The following is a 19,365-nucleotide window of genomic DNA, read 5'->3' on the forward strand; positions in this document are numbered from 1 at the left end:
TCTGGTTTGAAAACTTTTTTGGACTGCCACATACACGCACTATCCAAATTTAATTGTCTCCATAGCAGCCTCCACACATCGTCTTTATAGCTGCCTCCACACATTGTCTCCATTGCTACCTCCACACATCATCTCCATAGCTGCCTCCCAAAGTCATCCAAATAGCTGCCTCCATACATCGTCCCCTTAGCAAACGAGCTGTGTCAGGCAGAATTTTGGGTTGTTTTCACGGCTTCCACATCAAACTTGTTAACTTTGTCACCACCCTGCTGTGTTATCCACAAAATATACTGGCAAACTTTTATCATTTACCGATATTATTTCAGCGCTTCTTGCGCATCTGTTTACATTCCCCTCACCTGCAATAACCAAAACTTATAAGAACACTACTTCACTTGATCTTATCCAAAAGGTTCTTAGAAGTGCTGTTTGTAGCCCCTGCCTGCTTTGAAAATGATACTTTTTTCAAAGTAAACGCTTCTGGCCCCCAGGCCCATTTTGGGTGGGGAGGAGCCGAGAGACAGGGGCTTGGACAGGCGAAAGCTCGCCTGGCAGCGGACCTCCAGCTCCATCCCAAGATTAGGCAGCCTCAGAGGCATCCATGCATACTGCCCCTGCTGTTTCCTGTCCATTTCGCCTCCATGATCCTCCACAGCGTCCACCAATGTCTCCATGCGCAACGTTCAACTGTCTATACCCCAGACGCTGGAGCGCGAGAGGAAATACAGCACATCATCCCCTTATCAAACGAGCTGTGTCAGGCAGAATTTTCAGGTGTTTCACCAGATACATAATGGAACTTGGCCCATCTGTCGCCGCCATGCTGGAGACCTGAAGTTGCAATCATAGCAGCGCAATATGGATGCCCCATACTGTCACTCTTAATCATGGAAGTCGTCTCCATGGCTGCCTCCACATGTCGTCCCCTGAGCTGTGTCAGGCTCATTTTTCGGGTGTTTCGCCAGATACGTTATGGAACTTGGTCACTATGTCGCCACAATGCTGTGTTATCGACTAAATATACCGTCAACCTTTTGTTCACATAGGAAATCATTTCAGCGCCTTTGGTTCCTCTCTGCCACCCATTGGTTTGAAGCCTGAGTCCATTTGGGGTATGTCGCCATGACACTCTCTAGCCTGCCGCTGCTGCCGCTGCCTCTTCATGCCGTCTTCTATAGTGTCAGGGTCAATTATTGGATGTTTTAGATGCTATCTAGCCTCATTCGGTCACTCTGTCCTCGCCATGCTGTTGCCCAGAATTTTGGTGAGATTAAGCAGCCTCAGAGGCATCCATGCATGCTGCCCCTGCTGTTTCCTGTCCATTTCCGTGGTGTTTCCATCATTTTCTGAGGTTTCCAGGTGTTTGGCCAAGCTTCCCTGTGCAGAGCCTTGGTCCGCTTGAAAAATGCTTGAGTCTCCCATTGACTTCAATGGGGTTCGTTATTCGAGACGAGCACTCGAGCATCGGGAAAAGTTTGTCTCGAATAACGAGCACCCGAGCATTTTAGTGCTTGCTCATCTCTAATCCATCATTAAATGTTAGGATTACTTCCTCTCAGATTAGTTATCCCAATCTGTGAGAGGAGGAGAGAAGCAGTGGGACTAGAGTGGAGACTAAGACTAGTAGTCACTTCTGTCACCGGCACTTAGAGAAGCTGCTGGTCTATCTGGCTAACAAGTGAGTAGGAGAAAGGTTTGAATATTAAACATAATTTAGTATAGTATTGTGTATCACTGTTTGGGCTATATTCAGTGGGGGCCTACACCAACTGTAATACGGCCCTGTGTACATCACACAAACTACTAGCGGCAATTGATGAAGTATACTGTGGTCATGAGATTTAATTTATGAGACTAAAATTCTTCGAATATACTGAGAAACACAGGTGGAGGCCAGGGAAATACAACATAAGCAGACCCCCCCCCCTCATAAAATCAATGGGGTGGGGAAGAGAGACTCTACATCCTTTCACCAGTTTAGCTATAGGTAATGGCCTACTCACTAAATGTCATGGGTGCCCTCTCGGATCGCAGGTGCACTGATGTGCGTCCCTGTGCCCCCTCATCTGTGCGGCATGCTCACTCACCTGTCTGCGCTCCAGCATTGTCTCCCTCGATCCAGTGTTCATGTGTGCGCCCTATTCGCGATTTAAAGGGCCAGTGCACCGCTGATTGGTCCTGGCCATTCCAGCTTTTTATAGATAGCCGGGCACTTCCTGCACACCCCGCCAGATCTTTGAGCCTCCTGCCTTAGACAAAGCTTATTCCCTATGTCCTGTGCTGTTATAGTGATCTCCCGTTGTGACTTCAATTACGTTCCTGACGTACTGCCTTAGGTGCCTGAGGACTTGCCGTACATGGGACTCTAGGTCCGTGAAGAACCTAAGGGCCAGTCGCCTATATCTCATGCTCGAGAAGTGCCAATTCCATCAGGCGAGTCTCCAATTCCTAGGATATATTATCTCAGACAAGGGACTGCAGATGGATCCTGCCAGGTTGTCTGCAGTACTTCAGTGGCCGCGCCCAGTAGGACTTTTTGCTATCCAGAGATTCCTGGGCTTTGCTAATTACTACTGGCAGTTTATCCCACATCTCTCCTCCCTCTTATCTCCCACTGTGCTGCTGACCAAGAAGAACGCCAATCCTAAACTGTGGCGTCTGTTGGCTAAAGAAGCTGAAGTCCACCTTTGCCTCTGCTTCCGTTCTCACCCAGCCTGATACTGAGAAACCGTTCCTGCTAGAAGTTGACTTCTCATCCGTTGGAGCTGGAGCCGTTTTCACCCAGAAAGGGCCCAAAGCTCGAACCCTCACCTGCGGCTTTTTCTCTAAGACTTTCTCAGCTGCAGAGAGGAATTATTTCATAGGTGATCAAGAGCTTCTACCCAAAGCTAGTCTTGGAAGAATGGCGCTATCTTCTGGAGGGAGCTCGTCATCCGACCACAAGAATCTCCTATATCTCCATACTGCTCAGCGTCTCAACCCTCGACAAGCTCGCTGGTCCCTCTTCTTCTCCTACTTCAGTTTCATAATACATTCCGTCCTGCTGATGCCCTCTCTCGTGCCTCTGACTTAATTTGGGAAGAATCCATGAAGAGGATACTAACTTAGGGAGATTAGTGTCGTGTGGCAGGCACCCTGGGGTGCAGAGATTTGTCGCTCTCCTACTCTCCTGCCAAGGTTCCTTCAGACCAAGGGGAGGGGGAAGCCAAAGAGGGGGGGGGGGGGTACTGTCACGGGTGCTCCTGCGACCCCCCTCTCTTGGGTACAATTATGCAGGGTTATCCTAACAAACATGTCATGGTATTAAATCAGCTGCCTGTGTAGTGCCTGCCCCCACTCACATTTCAGCTACTCCAGCCTTCTTCCGAGGTATAATGAAACACTGGCCGGTCTAGCTTTTAACCCCTTAGTGACGTGACCTGAAAAAGCTACAGTGACCCGGCATTTTTAGTGAATTTTCGTAAGCGCTGATTTAACCCCTTAGCGCTCTGCGCCGTAGCTGTACTGCGCTGAGTCCCGCGAATAGCGCTCAGCGCAGTACAGCTACTGCGCAGAGACGATGCCGGTTCAACGCTGTATAGCAGCCGAACCGGCATCGTTAGCCGCGGGATTTCAACGGTAATCTACCGTTGACATCCCCGGCTAACACCCGCGGTCGGAGTGGGCTCCGATCGCGGGTGTTTAACCCGTTAAATGCCGCGGTCAACGCGACCGCGGCATTTAACATGCCTTCTGGGGGTCTTTACATCACAATCGGCCCCCCCGCACCGTTTTCGGGGGGGCCGATTGCTGTTTTGGCACCTCTGGGGTCCGATCGGGACCCCAGACAAGCCTGGAGCGTTTACCTTTAAGATGGCGTCTGTGACGTCATCTTAAAGGCAAAGTGTCAGCCTATGCATCTGCATAGGCTGGCACTGATAATACCCTGCAATACATTAGTATTGCAGAGTATTATCAAGAACAAGCAATCAGATGATTGCTTGTTCATATCCCATGGTGGATCATGTAAAAAAATGTAAAAAAAAATGTTTTTCAATAAAAAATTACTTTATAAATCACTAAAAATGCCCATAAGCCCCAAAACATATAAAGAGACATATAACACTCAAAAAAGTCTAAATCATAACACAAACCCCACATATATAGTATCACCGCGTCCGTAACAATCCGTAGAATAAAACTAAATAACTATTGAACCCATATGATGAACGCCGTAAAAAAAAAAACGTTAAAAACCCGCCAAAAATTATGATTTTTACCTATTATATCCCACTAAAAATGCAATAAAAAGTGATCAACAAAACATATGTACTCCAGAATGATATTGTTGCAAAGAACAACATGTCCCGCAAAAAACAAGCCATCAACCAGCTCTGTAGCCAAAAACGTAACAATGTTATGCCACTTGGAAGCCGGCGATGCAAAAATGATAGATTTTTCCCCACATTAGGGTTTTATTTGGCAAATTTAGTAAAACATAAGAAAAAATATTCATGTCTGGTATCCCCGTAATCGTATCGACCCATAGAATAAAGATAACAGGATTATTAGGATATACGGTGAACACAAAAAAAAAAAAAGTAAAAAATCCAGTACAGAATTGATGCTTTTCTACTCATGACCTCAAAAAAAAGTTCCAAAATTTTCAACAATAGGTGATACCAACCCCAAAATGGTAACACTGGAAAAAGCATCTCGTCCCGCAAAAAAAATGCTGTCACATGGCCCAAATAACGGAAAAGCGAAAATGTTATAGCCTTCAAAAGGGGGCAACCAGAAAACTAAAATCCTGGCAGCTGCAGGGTGCTCCTTCCCTTCTGCGCCTCGCTGTGCCCCCATAATACAAGTAATGTCCACATGTGGGGGGTCGCTGCACTCAGGAGAAATTGTAGAACAAATTTTATGGTGAGTTTTCTCTTTTTATCTTTTGGAAATGTGTAAATTTTAGGGCTAGATGAACGTATAACCGACAAAATTTGACCATTCTAAATTTCACCGCCATTTTGATTCAATTACTATGAAGATCTCAAGGGGTTAATGTCAAGGATATATTAATTGTGAATGTATAAGATTGGTTTAACTATAGGGTAATTACAAACTTTGTTTAAATATTTGGCATCCATTGAAGCGTCCAGGCAGCTTTTATGACATCCTGGAGCTTTAACAGCCTGATAACCTCTGAACTGAAGACTGGTCTGTTCAGACCCCAAAGGACATTTGGTCTCCCTACCCCCCCTCTTCTGCATCAGGATTTGGAAACAAAAGATTGTTTAAATATTCCTGGACTCTCCCCCCTCATTAAAACTTTGCCCAATTGTGAATGACCCTCTGGACTAATTAATGAATGGGAGGTTCTGAAACCTGAACCAAACTGAGAAGTTATAAAACAATATGAAATCCAAGAATTGGTGTTCACATTTTGGGGGCTGCTTGACAAGCTGAATGTGTCCCTTATTTCTCCCACCTCCAGGGATCAGGATTTACTATAAGTTGTAAGTTTCTGTTATTTTTCTCCCTTTTTATTTTATAACTGTTTTGCCGTGTTGTGTGTCATTTTATTTTGTAATTCTTTTGTTTTTAATATCTTTTTTATGCACTGATCAACTTTTTGTAATTAAAGCTTTTCACTTTAATTTTGGTCCCTGTATGCTCTGCGAACTCATAGCCTTGTGAAGTGTGGTTAACTGTGTGACTGCTGGAGTGCTGAGTGTGCATGTCTAGTGGTGTGACAAAGTGACTGCTTGAGAGCAAGAATTGATGTAGAGTGGGATACTTATTGGTCCCAGTATAAATGCAATAAGTGGTGGCAGCGGGTCTGGTTCTGGTGCTGGAGCTGTATGAGGTGTGATTTAGGCTCAATTTGTGTCCTGAGTGAAAGGTGAGCGCAAGTTTGAGTAGGCTAAATTAACCCGTACAGTTGCACCCCACGTCACGTGACGAGGCGGCGGCGTCCTTTTCCGTGACAAATTGGTGGCAGCGGTGGGATAAATTCATTTTTGTCAGAGCATTAAGTGTTGGGATTAAGTAACTAACCCCTGCACTTAAGGACTAGTGGAATCCTTGCGAGGAGTACCCTAGTTTTACACGGACCAAATCAGTGCTGTTCTAAGACACACGTGCAAACAGTTCCCCTTCCCCGTTTTTCTTTTCTATCTTTTATTTGGCAAAGGTTGCACTCAGTGATGGCAACCATCTACAAGAGACAGAGCAAGGAGGCTCTAGTCCACCTCTGTGAGCAGAGAGGTATCGACCCGGCTGACAAGTCCAAAGAGCTGCTGGTTTGTGCTTTGATGGAGCAAGATGCCGAGCAAGGATCTGGCACGGCTCAAGGGAGCCAAGATATGGACATTAATCCTGGAAGAGTTTCCCCTGAGGCTACCCACAGCAGGAGCCCTCAGGAAGGCATGGATGTGTCTCTACAAATGGCCCTACAGCAGCTAGGTGAATGTGATCCTAGCCTGCGTCTGCAGCTTATCCTTCAGTTTAATCAGGTGGCCGCAGAGCGAGAGAAGGAGAGAGCGGCCGCAGAGCGTGAGAAGGAGAGAGCGGCCGCAGAGCGTGAGGAGAGAGCGGCCGCAGAGCGTGAGGAGAGAGCGGCCGCAGAGCGTGAGGAGAGAGCAGCCGCAGAGAGAGAGGAGAGAGCAGCCGCAGAGCGCCAGGCTGATAGAGAATTCAGGCTGGAAATGGCGCGTATTGAAAGGGGTATCAATTCTGTGCAACCCCAATCCCAGGATGTAGACCCCAAAAGACCTCGTCAAGAACGTTTTCCAGTACTGGACAAGGATGGGGACTTGGACATTTTTCTGCGGTCGTTTGAGAAGACCTGCAGACAATACCATCTGCCCCGTGAGCAGTGGGCACAGTATTTAAGCCCAGGGTTAAGAGGCAAAGCCCTGGAAGTATTTGCTGACCTTCCTCTTGAGCTTGATGAGGACTATGATGCTATAAAAGCAGCTTTGATTAAAAAGTACAACCTAACTCCAGAGGTGTATCGCAAAAAATTCCGGAGCGTAAAGCGAGGATCAACTGACAGCTATGCAGATACAGTAGGCAACTTACGGACTACCTTTCTACAGTGGACCCGAGGACTTTCTGTCAACAGCCGTGAGGACCTGGAGGATCTCATGATAAAAGATCAATTTCTGCACATTTGTCCTGTGGATGTACGACAGTTTGTTTGTGACAGGGAGCCTAAAACTGCGGATGAAGCTGCGCAGATTGCTGACTCCTATACTGCCAACCGGATGCCTGAAGCCAAGAGGGAAACATCCCCCCAAAGGTCCACCAGCTGGAAGGAAAAACAAGCCAGGACAACATCACAGCCTTCTGTCTCCAAAGTGGGTGAGAACCTTACACTGAGGGAGTCTATAAATCCGGGGGATATGCGCAAATGTTTTATTTGTAACAAAGTGGGTCATCTGAGGTCTGCGTGCCCAGAGAGAGGGGCGACTGTCTACTCTACAGTACCAGTAGTCATGCTGCTTTCTGGTGACATGGACAAGCTACAGCACCACATGCAGACTGTGATAGTGGGTGATAGAGTCACCCAGGGATTAAGAGACTCAGGAGCAAGTTATTCATTCGTTCGCCCTGAGGTTATAAACCCTGAGGACATCATTCCAGAAAAGACTTTGCCTGTGAAGGGGATAACCGGATGCCATCCAGGAGTGCCCGTTGCCAAGGTTTTTATGGACTGGGGTTCTGGTAGAGGTATCAGACAAGTGGGAGTGTCACAAGAATTGCCTGTGGATGTATTGTTGGGAAATGATTTGGGGAAAATGACATCTGTGTATGTGCCTGATGTACAACCATCATATGAGAAAATGGGCAGAAGCCCAAGGGGACTGGTCTGGGAAGGAGGACAGGATAGCAAGAGCAAGGCTATGCCTGCTCCAGAACCAGAGGTGTCCCAGTATGAGGAAGCTACGGGGGAGGGGGTGGTGAATGGGCCCCCAGAGATAACCCTGCAGTCAGCAGATATGATGAAGGGTGTGAGAGGCTGCCAAGATGGAGTCTCTAAATCTGCACCTCAAAGCTCTAAGGTCCTGAGTGTGGATCTGGTGGATGCCATTACTCAAGGAGAGGTCCTAGAGCAGACAAGAGGTGTCAAGATGAGTAAGGCTCAGAGCATGAGCCACAAAGATGCCTCTACTCAGACTGGGGAGATGCAGTGTGTCTATGAGCCAAAGACAGATTATACACTAGAACCAGTGCTGATAGAGGAGATTGGGGTCCACAGTGAAGTTGGGTGCCCAGTGATGAGTGTTGCCAGTGCAGTTTTGAGGAGCGGTCAGGAAGTGGAGCAGGGGCATAGGGACTCTCAGGAGAGCGTTCAGTCAGTGGTCCAACCTAAGCCCTGTAGTATCAATGGTAGAGGGAGGAACCCCAATACCTGTACAGAAATAAGACCAATACATAATTTAACTGGATACAGTAGTCTTCCACTTAACTCCACTGGTATTTTGTCCAGCAGGGAGAGGGTTAAACATTTCACACTTGGGAGAGGGGACACAGAACTTAGTGTTTCTGCAGCACAAAGCCATAAAGTCAGCAGGGGGTCCCAGCAGAGCAGTGTACAAGTGACCAGGGGAGATAGTACTTGGCCTTATACACAGGACAAAGGACCAGATGGTTGATGTGCCCAGGTAATCACATCTTATGGCAATGATTTTTATGGTACTGAACTTCTGCAATGTATTATTGGTAATTGGCTTGGGAAAATTTAAAATGGCGTGGGTCATTTCAAATTTGCCCAATCTTGAAAGGGGGAGGTGTCAAGGAGATATTAATTGTGAATGTATAAGATTGGTTTAACTATAGGGTAATTACAAACTTTGTTTAAATATTTGGCATCCATTGAAGCGTCCAGGCAGCTTTTATGACATCCTGGAGCTTTAACAGCCTGATAACCTCTGAACTGAAGACTGGTCTGTTCAGACCCCAAAGGACATTTGGTCTCCCTACCCCCCCTCTTCTGCATCAGGATTTGGAAACAAAAGATTGTTTAAATATTCCTGGACTCTCCCCCCTCATTAAAACTTTGCCCAATTGTGAATGACCCTCTGGACTAATTAATGAATGGGAGGTTCTGAAACCTGAACCAAACTGAGAAGTTATAAAACAATATGAAATCCAAGAATTGGTGTTCACATTTTGGGGGCTGCTTGACAAGCTGAATGTGTCCCTTATTTCTCCCACCTCCAGGGATCAGGATTTACTATAAGTTGTAAGTTTCTGTTATTTTTCTCCCTTTTTATTTTATAACTGTTTGCCGTGTTGTGTGTCATTTTATTTTGTAATTCTTTTGTTTTTAATATCTTTTTTATGCACTGATCAACTTTTTGTAATTAAAGCTTTTCACTTTAATTTTGGTCCCTGTATGCTCTGCGAACTCATAGCCTTGTGAAGTGTGGTTAACTGTGTGACTGCTGGAGTGCTGAGTGTGCATGTCTAGTGGTGTGACAAAGTGACTGCTTGAGAGCAAGAATTGATGTAGAGTGGGATACTTATTGGTCCCAGTATAAATGCAATAAGTGGTGGCAGCGGGTCTGGTTCTGGTGCTGGAGCTGTATGAGGTGTGATTTAGGCTCAATTTGTGTCCTGAATGAAAGGTGAGCGCAAGTTTGAGTAGGCTAAATTAACCCGTACAGTTGCACCCCACGTCACGTGACGAGGCGGCGGCGTCCTTTTCCGTGACAGTTAACAATCTTTGTAAATGCTGTTTCTGATAGTTTGAGGGGTGCAGATTTGAAAATGGGTTGGTTATATAGGCGGTTTTGTTGCTAAATATGTAAAATTTGATTTCAAACAGTATTTATCCCCAAAATAGTCAATTCCGAAAATACGGAAAATCGCTATTCGATTTGTAGGCCGCGTGACGTCAAAATAAATTATCCAAACATTTCAAAAATTATGAAAATGTAAAGTAGACAAATGGGAAATGTTATTCTGCAAGTTATTTAGGTGTTAAATCTATCTGCCTGAAAACGCGGTGGTTTTGAATTTCGAAAATGGCAAATTTTTCAAAAAATTCATCATTTTTTTCTTTTTTTTGTAAATAAACGCAAAACGTATCAGCCAAAATTTACCACTAAAATGAAGTACAACATGTGGGGAAAAAACAATATCAGAATCGCTTTGATAAGTAACAGTGTTCAAAAGTTATAACCATATAAAGAGACGCAGGTCAAATTTCAAAAAAAAGTTGCGAGCCTTAACCTGCAAACAGGCTGCGTCCTTAAGGGGTTAAGGGCCATAACTTTTTTTTTTTTTCGTGCTACCTTAAAACATTTTGGGGCACATTTACTTACCCAGTCCATTCGTGATCCCGCGGCGTGTTGTCCGACGTGGATTCACATCTCCCGGGATTCACTAAGGTCGTCCACCAGGTGTCGCTGCTGCGCCGAGGTCCGCCGGAGTTCACCTTCCTCGTCCCGGTGCATGTAAGTGCATGTCAAGCGACACAAATTCTTTTTTAAATACCAATTTTTTTTTCCGAATCCGTCCGGTTTTCTTACGGCCACACCCCCCGATTTCCATCGCATGCAAGCCGGCACCGATTCGACACAACCCGATCGCGTGCGCCAAAAACCCGGGGCAATTCAGAGACAAATGGCGCAAGTCGGTAATATTCGGGAAACCCGGCGATTCGGCCCCTTAGTAAATGAGCCCCTTTGTGCTGGTTTTTCGGGACACATAGTTAAAAAGGTAATAAAAGTTTAAACATTTTCTTTATTTTTATTTGGGTGGAAAAAAAAGGCTTTTTAAAAAAAAAAAAATTCCCTATTTTGTTTCGGTCATTTTGATATGTAATATGTAATATGTATAGTCTCAGGCAAACGGGGGACCCCTGATGAAGCCAGTTGGGTGGCGATACACGTGGGGTTTGGTCCCCAGCTCCCCCTACCCCTCCTTTTGTGTTGCAACATCCCCCACCGGGGCCTAGCCTTTTCTCGGGGCCTGGAGTCAGCCGGGGCCCGCAGTACCTGAGTGGCTGGCGGTTGCGGCCTAGGCACGCTAGTGTCACGGTGCTAGGTATGGGGAACCGGAGGGCTGTCCTACAGCCTGGCAGGTCTCCAGCAGGGTGGTGTTGGCAAGAAATGATGAGGGAGAGGCTGCTATAGCGGATCTCCCTGGGGCAACCCTTTGGTGTCTAGAGTATAAGTCTCTGTGTGGTGGACAGGGTGCCTGTGATGATGGTAGTTGTAGTAGCAGGGACCAGACGGAGGCAGAGGTTGAACAAAAACAACTTACAGTTCTTTATTGGAACCGACAGGAACCGCAGCAACGTGCCTTTAACAGAGTAGTGGATTGCTGAGATGTACTTGGAGGGAGCCACAGGAGGTAGATCGCCAGCCTGGATGCAGAGGGCAGGCTGGGAGGTAGCTGTGTCCTAATAGGAAGCTTCAGCTTGTCCTGGAGTGCTTCAGGTATCACCCTTGAAGGTAGGATGATACCCCTTTCCTCTCTCTCTGTCTAACTCACTGCTTGGTCTGACTTGCTAGTCTTTCAGACTCACTTCTCTGACTGAACTGACTGTTGGAAATCTCCAACCGTCACTTTTTCTCAGCTCTTGGTCATGTGGTGGTTACTCCTCCAATTACATCCCAGCTTACAACTCAGCTCACAGTATAACACCTGTGATTGGCTGACACATATGACATCACATAAAGCAATTAACTCCTGCCTTGCCAGGCAGGATCTACCACTGCAGAGTTCATCAGTGTTATGTAGTGTTATGTAGTGACATGCTATGAGGCTAATCAGACCCTACACAGGCTGCAAGCTACATGGTGGGACGTATTTGCAAACACAGCTCTGCCTTGCATCGGCGAGGGTGTTGCATACCCCCGGGGCAATTGAAAGAGCCGCCCTCGGGAGTCCCAGGATAGTCTCTGGCTCTTGCGGAATAGCGGGCGCTCAGCCCAAATGGGATAGCAGTAATAATATTTACAATATGTACAATAAGCACAGTACCTGGTAAGGCTTTCAGCCCATCAGGGGTTACTCAGTATCTTCTTCGGTGGTGAGTACTTCGGTGTCAGAAAAGCGTACCTGCCTCCTCCTTCTGTGTGACACCAGTTGGTACTCCTGCAGGTACGCAGGAGCTTTACCTTTTGTCTCCCTTTGAGACCTCCGAAGTTCCGGCTGGGAGAAGATAACAACCTCCTCATCGTCCTCCTCTGAGTCAGGCGCTGGAGTTGGAGTCTCAGCTGTCTCTGATGCTTCAGGGGTTGCAGACACTGGAGCCGGATCATCCTCCACAGGCAGCAGTATTGGAGACTGCGGTGGGGATGATGGTCTCTCTGGGGTACCTCTTACTGGAGTGGAAACAACAAAACAGGGTTGAGGCACAGTCACAAGTTCTAAGAAACTGGGGGTAGGTGAACACAAGGAGGTCTGTAAGTTGGGGGTCGAAGTGAGAGGTGTGGACATAGGGGCAAAAGGACAAAGACATCTCTTCAGCCAGTTCCTATGTACCCGGAGTAGCGGACGGTCTCCTCTTGAAATCTCGTAGACTTCAGGGGAGAGACTGTCCCTAACTAGGTATGGCTCACGCTCCCAACGCCCATCTAGCTTACTGGTGGGATGGTTGTTGCGCAGCCACACTCGATCTCCTGGGGCAAGAGGCTCAGCACAGGCATTACGATCGAAGTCCCTTTTTTGTTTCTCTCGGGCCTCTTCCAACCGCAGATCCACAACTTCTCTGGCATCCGCCAGGCGCCTCTGGTGTTCGTGAACCCAGTCAGTCTGGGGGAGTAAAGACTGGGAATCAGGGGACTCCATGTCCCAGTTCATATCAGCAGGGAGATGGCCGTGTCTCCCGAACATCAGATAATACGGGGTGTATCCTGTAGAGCAATGAGTGGTATTGTTGTACAGGTACACTAATTCGGGCAACAGTTTTGGCCAGTCAGCCCTTTTTGCAGGGGTCAGAGTCCTCAGCATGTTGATTAGAGTCTGATTCATCTTCTCACAAAGCCCGTTGCCTTGGGGATGATAGGCTGTGGTCCTCAGCTTTTTGCAGCCATATAGAGTGCACAGCTCCTGGAAGACTTGGGACTCAAATGCTGTTCCTTGGTCCGTAAGGATCTGGTCCGGACAGCCATAGGGGAGGATGAAGCTCTTCCACAGGGCCGCTGTGGTGGTCCTTGCAGATAGATCTCTGACAGGTACTGCAACCACAAATTTGGTATAGTGGTCGATGATCGTGAGAGCATAACTGTGACCAGATATGCTGGGCTCCAACTTCACATGATCCAATGCCAGGATCTCTAAGGGCCGTTGGCTCACAATGGGATGTAGAGGGGCCCTTTGATTGTGTCGCTCTCCTCGAGCGATGGCGCAGGCTGGGCATTCCCGACACCAGGCTTCGATGTCGGGCTTCATGTTGACCCAGTAGAAGCGCCTTCGGAGGGTGGCTTCAGTCTTCTGAGCGCCAAAGTGTCCTGACTGGTCATGGTACATATCCAGTACTATCTTGGCGTCCCTCCTGGGAATCACAATCTGGTACAGCCGGTCATAAGTGATAGGGTCCAGAGTTCTTCTCTGTAGCAGACCCTGGTGCATGTTCAGAGTCTTTCTCTGGCGCCACAATTGAGACAGTTCTCCATCAGCTCTTCTGCGGCGGATTCTTTCAGGCACTCGCCCACTAGAGAGATAGTCCATTACTTCTCCTATGGCGCGGCTATCAGCCTGAAGACTTATCCAGAGGTCCTTTTCCGCAGGGGGCTCTGACTCTTCTTGAGGAGTAGCTGGCGCTGCCTCTGACGGTAAGGAGTAAACTCTCTGGGCATCTTGACGCACAAACCGGGCATAGAACGCATCCATGGAGGGTCCCTCCCACTGGTCAGGGAGACGGGACAGAGCGTCGGCGTTGTCATTGGTCTTACCAGCCCGGTACTTGATGGTAAAGTTGAAGTTGGCAAGTCTGGAGGCCCACCGTTGTTCCAGTGCTCCAAGACGAGCGGTGTTCAGATGCGCCAAGGGATTATTGTCTGTGAAGACAGTGAACAAGGATGCAGCCAGGTAGTCCTTGAACTTTTCGGTCACAGCCCAGACTAACGCCAGAAACTCCAACTTGAAGGAACTGTAGTTCTGGTCGTTTTGCTCCGGTTCTCGGAGGGAACGGCTGGCGTAGGCTATGACCCTTTCAGTTCCGTTTTGGAGCTGAGATAGTACAGCCCCTAGGCCTTGCTTGCTGGCATCAGTGTATAGGGTGAAAGGCAGACTGTAGTCTGGATATCCCAACACGGGAGGCTCAGTCAACCGTTGCTTGAGCATCTGGAAGGCAGCTTCTCGTTCGGCTGTCCACTCAATGGATACTCGGGAACGTTGGCTCTCTTTTGGCAGGCCCCTTAGAAGTTCTTGCAGGGGAGCCGCCAGCTGGGCAAACTTTGGGATGAAACGCCTGTAAAATCCCAGGAAGCTTTTGATGTCCCGTATGGTTGATGGGGTAGGCCAGTCGTGGACAGCTGCAATCTTCTCTGGATCCGGCTCAATTCCATGAGCGCTCACCACATGTCCCAGGTACTTGACGCTAGGTTGTAGCAGGTGGCACTTGGATGGCTTGACCTTCAACCCATGTTGGGTCAGGATTTGGAAGACTTCAGCCAGATGGTGGAGGTGGTCTTCATAAGTCTTGGAGTAGATGATGATGTCATCCAAGTATAGCAGGACGGTCTCGAAGTTTCGATTACCCAAACATCTCTCCATCAGCCGTTGAAATGTGCCTGGGGCGTTGCATAGTCCGAACGGCATGTTGTTGAACTCGAACAGGCCCATTGGGGTGGTGAAAGCCGTCTTCTCTCTGTCTTCCGGCGCCATGGCCACTTGCCAGTAGCCACTGGTCAGGTCCAGGGTAGAGAAGTAGGCAGCTGACCCTAGGGCTGCGAGGGATTCCTCGATTCGAGGCAGAGGATAGGCATCCTTGTGGGTGATATTGTTGATCTTCTTATAGTCAACACAGAATCGAAGGGTTCCATCCTTCTTTTTCACAAGGACCAGCGGGGCAGCCCATGGGCTGTGACTCTCCCGGATAACGTTGGCTGTCTTCATTTCTTGTACCAGCTTTTTCACCTCTTGGTAGCGGGCTGGAGGTATGGGCCGGTATCGTTCCTTGATAGGAGGATGAGAGCCAGTAGGGATGGTATGTTGGATCAGGGTAGTCTGCCCAAAATCCAGTGGGTGTTTGCTGAAGGCCTGGTGGTGCTTCATAACGACATCCAGGACACCTTGTACTTGGTCTGCAGGAGTAAAATCGTTGTCTCCAATATTGAGCTCAAGCCACCAGGATTGCTCGGCAGGCTCACCTTCAGCACTTTGCTTCAGTTCCAACTGTTGGGAGGCAGACAGAGAGGTTTCCACCAAGTCTTCAGGATGGACGCTGAAGAGAGTGGCTACGGCCTGGTACTTTCTCAGATCCACTGGGGAGTCTCCCACATTTAGTAGTCGAATGGGTACTTGTCCTCGGGATACAGTGACTAGGTTCCGGGCGGCTAGAATGGGCAGGTCTTCATCAGCTGGTAGAGGTTCTACTATTGCCTGGTAGTCTTGACCTTGGACGCCCATGCAGGCTCGACACCATACTAACGTCTCAGTCCCAGGTTGAAGGCGGACAGGTTGGGGATCCTTGATCCGGGCTCTGCAGATTTCACCATTAGGGCCAGCAAACTTCTGTTGCGCCGCTAGAACCTGCATAGTCTCCTGAATTGCCTTCCGGGAACCGTTGGGCACTGTTGGCAGGGAGTCGTGGAGAGCCTTCAGCACTTCAGGGTAGCAGTGGCGGAGGACATTGGTACCCAGTACCAGGGAGAAGTTACCGTTTTCGGGCACTCGTGTCACCACTACGCCCTGTCTGGTTAACTCAGTGTCTCCAATGGTTAGCGTGGGCTCCCAGTAGCCACGGATGGGTACGGGTTTTCCGTTCGTAGCAATAATGTTCAAGTAAGCCTTGGGAGGCTGGACTAAGGATGCTCCTCCTCAGCATTTCTCGAAGGCAGCACTCCGGAGGGTGGTCACTTGAGAGCCGGTATCAATTAAGGCCGGTAGGGTAACTCCGTTGATGGTTACATGAACCATGGGGCGAGTCCCCACGAACCTGGGCATCCAGTTAGCATCTCGGGGACTTACAGGTTCTTCCCTTGGAGGTCGTCCCTTAGCTCCAAGGGTTTGTCGTTTAACTGATGACATCCATCCTCTTCATGCCCATATTTATGGCAGTAGCTGCACCGCTGGCGGGGTTTCTTCTGACTCCAGGTGCTTAACGACTTCTCTTCTCTTGGGCGCTGTTTGGCCGGAGAGTCACGAGGGGTAGCTGACTGTGTAGAGTTCTCTGGAGGTTTCTTCCTCATAGCGGAGACAGTCACTTCCAACTGGGTCAACCGATCGAGTATTTTATGCAGGGTGTCCGCCAGATTAGGGATCTGTCCTGCTAAGCCAGCAACTTCCGTAGCCGCAGGAGTAGGTGATGTCGACTGCGTTGGATGGCAAGCTAGAGCAGAGTCCTCCATTTCCACGGATTCAGGCTCTTTCTGTGGTCCAGTAGGCGGTCAGTCCCCTAATATGTCAATGGCAATTTCCTTAAACTCAAGAAAGGAGGCCTGGGCATGTTGAGAAGAGATGATCTTTAGTTCACACCTTTGATTTCTATCAACAAGTCCATTAATGAATTGATCAGAGGTTTCAGCGTCTTAGGGATCAAGACGGGTTATGGCCTTCCATGTCTCCTGTAGGGAGAGGGCAAAGTCTCGGAGGGACTCTTGGGGCTTCTGTCTTTTCCCGAAGAATTGCTGCTTCAACTCTGAGGCAGTACACTTGTCAAAGGTGTTGCGCAGCCTATCAAGAATTTGGACCACATTCTGACACTGTTCTTGGGGCCAAGACTTGACTTCCCGGAGAGCGGGTCCTTTCAACTGCCCGGTTAGGATGCCCACTTTCTGTTCCTCTGTGAACGGGTACAGGGCGAAGGTGGCTAACAACTTGTCAGGGAGAGTGTGTGATTCTCCCTCGTAGTGGGGTAACCAGGGGGCCCCTGGATAGTATGGCATAGTCAGAGGCATCATGGTGGGGGTCCCAGGGACCCTGACTGTAGCAGGGGTGAAAGGACTCTCTGGAGGGCTTAACATGCTCCGGTACCCTGAGGAGGGACCAGGGGACGGGACCTGCTCCAGTCCCGTATCTTCGTCCTGGGCGGACATGACTAGCTGAGGGAAGTCTGTAGGGTTACACAATGTCCGTTGCTATGGGCGATTGCTAGAATGGGACGTGGGCACTTTAAGACACAGTCACTATTCCCTGGGAGGTGAGCCAATAACCTAGCATCGGAAACAATCTCTACCCCCCTTTAACTTCCCCAGCGGTACTCACTCAGGATCAGCCGCGGTGACAGGACAGCTCCGGTGCATGAAGGACTCCGTTCCCGATGTCCGGCAGGCAGCAGGGGCTCGGTGATGCTCAGCGGTGTTCTCCTCCAGTCGCAGGACACGTGCGCCGGAACTCCGGATGAGGCGCACGCTGCTGGCAGGCTTCAGGCGCGGCCTGCGCCGAAATCCAAAATGGCCGATTAACCCTCTTCGTTGCCGGCCGCACACGCTCCAGCTCCTCCTCCACGGTGCTTCGCGCCACTCGCGCAGGGGGCGGAGCCTAGTGACGACTCTGGAGTTCCCGCCAGTGAGAGCTGGAAATGGAAATACTTGCTGCGCCACAGCCTTGTGAGGTAAATGCTTCAACCACTCTGCACCAACTGTAGTTGAGCTAACAGAGTCCGTTGGCAGGGATTAACCCCCTGATTGCTGGAGCGATGCTTGACAGCGCTTGGCAGCAGTAATAAAGTCAATGTGAAATATAGCACAAAATCACTTGGGCCTATACCCGAATGGTAGCAGGGTTAGGCAGCACAGTAGTTTTTCAATAAAGGATAGTCTCTAGTGCCAGAATAAGGCACAGAAGTAATGATCCTGTTCGTGACGCCACTTGCAACATCCCCCACCGGGGCCTAGCCTTTTCTCGGGGCCTGGAGTAAGCCAGGGCCCGCAGTACCTGAGTGGCTGGCGGTTGCGGCCTAGGCACGCTAGTGTCACGGTGCTTGGTATGGGGAACCGGAGGGCTGTCCTACAGCCTGGCAGGTCTCCAGCAGGGTGGTGTTGGCAAGAAATGATGAGGGAGAGGCTGCTATAGCGGATCTCCCTGGGGCAACCCTTTGGTGTCTAGAGTATAAGTCTCTGTGTGGTGGACAGGGTGCCTGTGATGATGGTAGTTGTAGTAGCAGGGACCAGACGGAGGCAGAGGTTGAACAAAAACAACTTACAGTTCTTTATTGGAACCGACAGGAACCGCAGCAACGTGCCTTTAACAGAGTAGTGGATTGTTGAGATGTACTTGGAGGGAGCCACAGGAGGTAGATCGCCAGCCTGGATGCAGAGGGCAGGCTGGGAGGTAGCTGTGTCCTAATAGGAAGCTTCAGCTTGTCCTGGAGTGCTTCAGGTATCACCCTTGAAGGTAGGATGATACCCCTTTCCTCTCTCTCTGTCTAACTCACTGCTTGGTCTGACTGACTAGTCTTTCTGACTCACTTCTCTGACTGAACTGACTGTTGGAAATCTCCAACCGTCACTTTTTCTCAGCTCTTGGTCATGTGGTGGTTACTCCTCCAATTACATCCCAGCTTACAACTCAGCTCACAGAGACAAAGTATAACACCTGTGATTGGCTGACACATATGACATCACATAAAGCAATTAACTCCTGCCTTGCCAGGCAGGATCTACCACTGCAGAGTTCATCAGTGTTATGTAGTGTTATGTAGTGACATGCTGTGAGGCTAATCAGACCTTACACAGGCTTCAAGCTACATGGTGGGACGTATTTGCAAACACAGCTCTGCCTTGCATCGGCGAGGGTGTTGCAGTGTCATCAGTCGCCATTGCAGGTAGTTATCTATGGGACTTACAGCCCCTGACTGATTCTGGTGGTATTTGTATATTTCATAGATTATTTTGGTTTGCTTATTCGCTGCCTGCTTTATTATTGTCTCATTTCATCGTATTATTTATTTATATGAGGGTTTTTTCCAGCAGGGGGCGCTGGTGTATATTTGGATCTATGCAAGGTCCTCCTGGATGGTTACATTTTACATGGTTTTAATATTTTTGTTGTTTACGTTGTGCTGTATTTTTGTCTTTTTCTCCTTGTTTTTTGTCGGGCAAACGGGGCGACTATGCCAATACTTTTTGTAGTGTAGCTGGGATTTTTTTTTTAAATTATATGGGGAAATGTCATTGAATTTTTCTGAATATTTACTAATATTTTGTGTGTATTTTTACTTGCTATGCTCTCCATGAGCTCATAAAAGACCCCTGGGGGACA

The 19,365-nt window shown here is 48.6% G+C and overlaps 2 protein-coding genes across 2 annotated transcripts in view; both read left to right on the forward strand.

Moving 5' to 3' along the window:
• Positions 1–19,365, forward strand: part of LOC140069386 (SLAM family member 8-like) — a 164,914-nt gene that overhangs the window by 18,162 nt on the left and 127,387 nt on the right. The gene's annotated exons all lie outside the window — the stretch shown is intronic.
• LOC140068809 (uncharacterized) lies at positions 5,551–8,485 on the forward strand. The gene is made up of 3 exons (XM_072114194.1): positions 5,551–6,491; positions 6,612–7,802; positions 8,474–8,485. Exons 1-3 carry the CDS (start codon positions 6,183–6,185, stop codon positions 8,483–8,485), a joined length of 1,512 nt encoding a protein of 503 aa, XP_071970295.1. The 5' UTR covers positions 5,551–6,182.

This window comes from Engystomops pustulosus, chromosome 7 (genome assembly GCF_040894005.1).
Source record: "Engystomops pustulosus chromosome 7, aEngPut4.maternal, whole genome shotgun sequence".
Lineage (NCBI taxonomy): Eukaryota > Metazoa > Chordata > Amphibia > Anura > Leptodactylidae > Engystomops > Engystomops pustulosus.